Source organism: Nuphar pumila, chromosome 11 (genome assembly GCF_984573655.1).
Source record: "Nuphar pumila chromosome 11, dmNupPumi1.hap1.1, whole genome shotgun sequence".
Taxonomy (NCBI): domain Eukaryota; kingdom Viridiplantae; phylum Streptophyta; class Magnoliopsida; order Nymphaeales; family Nymphaeaceae; genus Nuphar; species Nuphar pumila.
Genome location: NC_143259.1, coordinates 32,244,160 through 32,250,086, shown reverse-complemented (window position 1 = coordinate 32,250,086; position 5,927 = coordinate 32,244,160). Strand labels below are relative to the sequence as shown.

At 35.6% G+C, this 5,927-nt stretch overlaps 1 protein-coding gene across 1 annotated transcript; it reads right to left on the bottom strand.

Annotated features, from left to right (window-relative positions):
- Window positions 1-3,624: 3,624 nt before the first annotated feature.
- Window positions 3,625-4,665, bottom strand: LOC149822225 (uncharacterized). Its single transcript, XM_089980238.1, has one exon. The coding sequence runs from the start codon at window positions 4,663-4,665 to the stop codon at window positions 3,625-3,627; it is 1,041 nt and encodes a 346-aa protein (XP_089836364.1).
- Between the last annotated feature and the right edge of the window lie 1,262 nt (window positions 4,666-5,927).

The following is a 5,927-nucleotide window of genomic DNA, read 5'->3' as shown; positions in this document are numbered from 1 at the left end:
CCTTAGCACACATACGAGCATGATCGAATCACATATATAGTTTTTTGCCTGCCTTAAAGCACATCTGAGCATGGTAGAATCACATATAGAGTTTTTCTAGTTGCCTTAGAACACATATGAACATGCTATAATCACATATTCAATTTTTTGACTGCCTTAGCACACATATGAGCATGATAGAATCACATATATATATATATATATATATATATATATATATATATATATATATATATATATATATATATATATATATATATATAACTTTTTGTCTGCCTTAGAGCACATATGAGCATGATAGAATCACATATAGATTTTTTTTATTGCCTTAGATCACACATGAGCACATGATAGAATCACATATAGTGTGTAATTTATTTCATTATATTTTGTTTATCAATAATGACTGTTCTTTTCTTGTGTAGGCTGCTAGCGATAATCAGCGTAGTGGAGCTGAAGGGACAGATAAAGACAATGAACAAGAAGACGCACAAAATCTTGGCGATGATTAGAGAACTGTGTTGAAGAAGTTCTATTTTTTTATATTTCCTAATTGTAATTGTTGAATTGTAAATAATTAAACTTGTTAATTTTAAGGTGGAACGATTAATTGTTGTAGATTCTTGTTATATGAAATTTTTTTTGTGGTTTGTTTTTTATTTACAGGAAATATAAATTGTACAGGAAATATAAATTGTACAGTTCTCGGTATTTAATTTTCAAATAAAATTTTTTTAATTTTTTTTTGTGTTTGCGACGGATTAGCGACGGAACCATCCGTCACTATTCATATAAATCTAGCGACGGCATAGCGACGGAAGTAAATCCGTCGCCAAGCCGTGGTCGCCGTTTAGTACCGGCGGATTGGTGACGGAATATGACGCTCGTTAGTCCGTCGCAATTAGCGACGGACCTGGCGACGGAATAATTCCGTCGCCAGTTAGCGTCAAAATATTCACGACATAAGCATACCGTCGCCTCGTTGTCGCTAATCCGTCGCTAACATGGGTAGCGACGGAATGTGGTCGTCGCTAATCTATTGCTTTGTTGTAGTGTATCAAGGATCTGAACCAAAAATTAAAATCTACTATTAGGTATTTGTCTGGATCCAATTATCAAAGATCCAAATAGTATTTTAAGGAAACGACATCAAAGATCCGAGCAGAACATCCAAGATCCAATTAGATATAAAAAATTAAACAATGAAAGTATCTATGTAGCAGCTTCTGAATATGAAATTCAAGTTTATTTATCTGATAAAATTCATGGTTATTAAAAAATGAATGATTTAGATTAGTTGTAGTTTGTTGATGCTTTTTAAAATATCTGTAACTCGCCCAGAATGTTTAACTGTTTTCAAATTATTGTTTTCGCTATGAATTTTAAAGTATATGAGATTTTGAAATAAAAGATTTTATCAGTTGAACGTATTTTCTCGGATTCAATTCTAGGGAGCTATTAAACGTTGGTGTTGGAGCAAGCTAACTCCTTAGAGCCCAATTCGATGTAGGCAATGCCATAGATGAGACCTCGTATAAAAAAAATCTATGTATTTTTTTCGGTTAAAATTTTAGAGTGTTACACAATGGGCAATGGGCTTGTGCCAAAAAGCCAAACCCACTTGTTGTGTTGATTCATAAGGCTAAGCATTAGATCCTGATGGGCACTTACTACTAGGGGATGACCCAACAACCCAACCAAATGACCCCATTTGAGAACGACAAACTTGAAATGCTTTGAAGTTGTGTCATGCTAGCTGGATTTAAGCCCTCACCTAATCCAATTGGCATTGTTGTTGGAGTGTGGACCTTGTTTCTTACCTTGATACAAATCCTAAATTTTTGCAGATCTAACTTCGTGGTAAGTTGGTTGGCGGTTGTAGGGGTGGGCTCCCTACCCATAAGGTGGGGGTTCAGAGGTGTTAGCCCTGAGGCAAATTTTTTTGAGAGTACAACAACAACAACAACAACAACTGCGCCTTCATCCCAAAACAATTGGGGTCGGCGATATGAACCAACAAAGAAAATCATTATGGGTCTTCCACAACAATCCTTCTCCTCCATTCATTTCTATCCAATGCCATGTCCTCGGTGAGGTTCAAAGCATTCATATCCTTTCTTATCACCTCCATCCATGTCTTCCTAGGCCTACCCCGACCTCTTTTAACTAATATATTTTCCCATTTCTCCATCCTTCTAACTGAAGCATCATTAGACCTTCGTCGAATATGTTCAAACCACCATAAGCGATTCTCTCCCATCTTATTTTCAATGGGTGCAACGCCTACCTTCTTACGTATCTCCTCGTTCTGAATCTTATCTTTTATTGTATTTCCACACATCCATCTCAGCATACGCATCTCAGCTACACTCATTTTTTGAATATGATGTCTCTTGGCAGCCCAACATTTCGTACTATATAGTAAAGTGGGCCTAATAGTCGTCCTATAAAACTTTCCCTTCAACCACAATGGCATTCTACGATCGCACAACACTCCAGTTGCACTCTTCCATTTCATTCACCCAACCTTTATCCTATGATTTACATCTCCATCAATTTCACCATACTTTTGAATGATAGATCCCAAATATTTGAAAGAATCATCCACCGGTATTTCGTGCTCACCAAGCTTCACTACACTCCCATCACTACTTCGTTGCTTACTAAATCGACATTCCATGTATTCTGTCTTACTCTTACTCAACTTAAAACCTCTTGCTTCCAATGTCTGTCTCCATAATTCTAACTTAGCATTAACCCCAGCTCTAGACTCATCAATCAAAACAATATCATCAGCAAACAACATACACCACGGCACATTTTATTGAATTGATCTCTTAAGCTCATCCATCACTATAGCAAATAGGAAAGGGCTTAAAGCAAATCCTTGATGTAACCCAACCGTTATAGGAAAATTGGTTGTCACCCCTCCACAAGTGCGGACATTGGTTACTACTCCTTCATACATATCTTTAATTATACTAATGTACTTGAGAGAAACACCTTTCTTCATCATTGTCCACTAGAGAACGTTCCTAGGTACTCTATCTTAAGCCTTCTCCAAATCAATAAAAACCATATGCAAATCTTTGTTCCTCTCTCTATTTATCTCAATAAGTTGTCTAAGAAGATGTATAGCTTCCATAGTTGATCTTTCAGGCATAAAACCAAATTGATTCTTCAATATCATGACAATCTTCCTCAACCTAGACTCAATCACCATCTCTCAAAGTTTCATAGTATGACTCATGAGTTTTATACCACGATAGTTTGTGCAATCTTGTATATCACCCTTATTCTTATATAGAGGCACCAAAGTACTCTTCTTCCACTCATTAGGCATCTTATTTGTCAACCATTCTAAACCTTTCTCTCCCAAGCATTTCCAAGCCTCGATAGGTATACCATCTGGGCCAACTGCCCAGAGCCGTACCTGTGTTTTATGGGGTCTGAGGCAGAGGGAAAAAATGGGCCCCCTATTAATAGTAGGAGTTCGGGGGCAGCGCCTCCCAATTTTTTGTAAAGAATCAAAATAACAATAAAATTTGCATTGACATTAAACAAATATAATATTCCAAATATTTATATTATATTAAATAAAATTATATAAAATATTTATATAAACTACCTAAACAATACTCGTCTAGCAGTTTTAGATGCAAAAATATTTATCAAATCAGTATAATCAAGTTGTTCAATTATTTCTTTCTCAATTGACAACATAGCCAATCCATTCAATCTGTCCTGAGACATAGTTGATCTAAGATAATTCTTGATTAACTTCAATTTTGAGAAACTTCTTTCTGCTGCTGCAACGGTAACTGGTATTGCTAGCAAAATCTTATAAGCAATATAAGCATTTGGGAATAAACCATCCAGTTTCGCCAAATGACGTAGTACATCAATTGTCGTTCTTTCAGTGGTTAAATAACACTTTAGGGTCATCAATTCTATAGATAAATCATAACCATCAATATCTGAACGTCCATCATGACTTAAAAATTTCTCAAGCTTCTCACAATGCTTCTCTAAGCTATTTAAGGGATCGGCTTCAGTCTTCAACTTCTCTAAGTTTAACAAAAATCCAAAAGTCTCTTCATATTGTTTAAATTGTTCAAACCGGAGTTGAAGGGAAGATCGAGCTTGATCAATTATAAACAGAAAATATTCTACTCTAAAAGATTCTTCACTTGATAGTGTTACATCGTCACTGCCACTTTCATCAAACTGTTTCTTTCTTCGGGTTATGCATTTTTTTTGAAATTTAGGTTCAAACCCCATGTCATTTGCTAGTTTCTTAGCTTCATCCATGGCACTGGAAAATCCACATTCTCTATACTCATCAAGAAATACAATAAGTCCTTGTAAGAGGTTGAATGCAATGCCAATATCCATACTTTCAGATTGAAGAAACTTACTGACATTATTAATTGCATATAACAATTTGTACCAAATAACCATTTCAAGTAAGAACTCAAAATTCTCCAAATCAAAAATCGCTAAGGTCTCAGCCTCACTCTTTGTTTTGGAATCTTCACTTTTTTCAGCCAATTCAAGCAAAGCATCTCTTATTTGTGTAGTTTGATCTTTTATAGCTTTTACACTCTCAACATGACTTTCCCACCGTGTTTGTGATAATGGCTTCAGAGTCAGACCGGGTACCATATCTTTAAAAAAAATCATCTCTTTGGAGAAGAAGAAAACAATGTGTAGATGCGTTGCACTACTCCAAAGAATGATTTAGCTTTAGGACAACATTCTACCATATCCACAATCGTCAAATTAAGACTATGACAACCACATGGAGTGTAGAAAGCTCTAGGATTCATTTCAAGTATTCTTTTTTGTACACCTTTGTGTCTTCCACTCATGTTAGCACCGTTGTCATACCCTTGCCCTCTTATATCATCAATATCAAGCCCAAGTATAGTTAGCACATTTTTCAATTCAGTTGACAATCCAAGTCCTGATGTATCATCCACCTTCAAAAATTCAATCCAATATTCTTCTATTTTTGGTGTGTCTATCGAATCATCAACACATCGTAGTACTAGAGACATTTGTTCTTCATGACTCGCGTCAGGAGTACAATTAAGAATTACTGAAAAATATTTTGCATGTTTAACTTTCGCAATGATTGCACTTCTCACTTCGTTGGCTAATGTCAAAATTAACTCATTTTGAATTTTGGGTCCAAGGTATGTATACTGAATTTCTTGTGCTTGAGCACGTCGAACGTGCTCCTCCATTACTGGATCAAATTCAACAACCATTTCTATCATTTGCAAAAATAGGCCATTGTTCTCACCATAGAGTTTCTCATTATCTCCTCGAAATGCTAAAGTGTTTTTGGCAAGTCTTTTCACAATGGAAATTATTCTTGTCAAAACATGCCTTCAATGCTGCCTCTCTTTGTTGATTTGAACTTGCACACTCCGATCAATTGTTTGGTTTGTTTTGAGTCTCTTTTCTAAATCAACCCAAGAAAACATGCATTCCATATGATCTCTACTAGCTTCATGATTTCTAAGACTTCTATGCATATTATGCCAATCGTTGTATCCATGATTGCCCAATTGCCCCATTCTGCTCATCATTTGTGGTGTTTTGAACAACTTGCAACAGAAGCAAAATATTTTATCTAAAGAGATAGAATATATTAGCCATCTTCTATCAGATGTCTGCCCATTTGTCAGTACACGTGTATAATGTGATTAATCAAAATGCTTATTGTTTCTATCTTTAGGAAACAAGATGTCATCCACTCTCTTTGGACCCATTTCTACTAAAAAATCTTGGAGTTTCATATCGATGTTATTCCAATTTGCACAATCCTCTAAATTCGTAGTTGAATCTTCAGTTTCTTTAATCTCTTCAGTTCGAGTTCCATCTTCAGTTTCTTGAAACAAGATGTCATTCACTTCCTC

Bases quoted from the DNA above. Each gene is read 5' to 3' on its own strand.
- LOC149822225 (XM_089980238.1), bottom strand. From the start codon at position 4,665: ATGGTACCCGGTCTGACTCTGAAGCCATTATCACAAACACGGTGGGAA.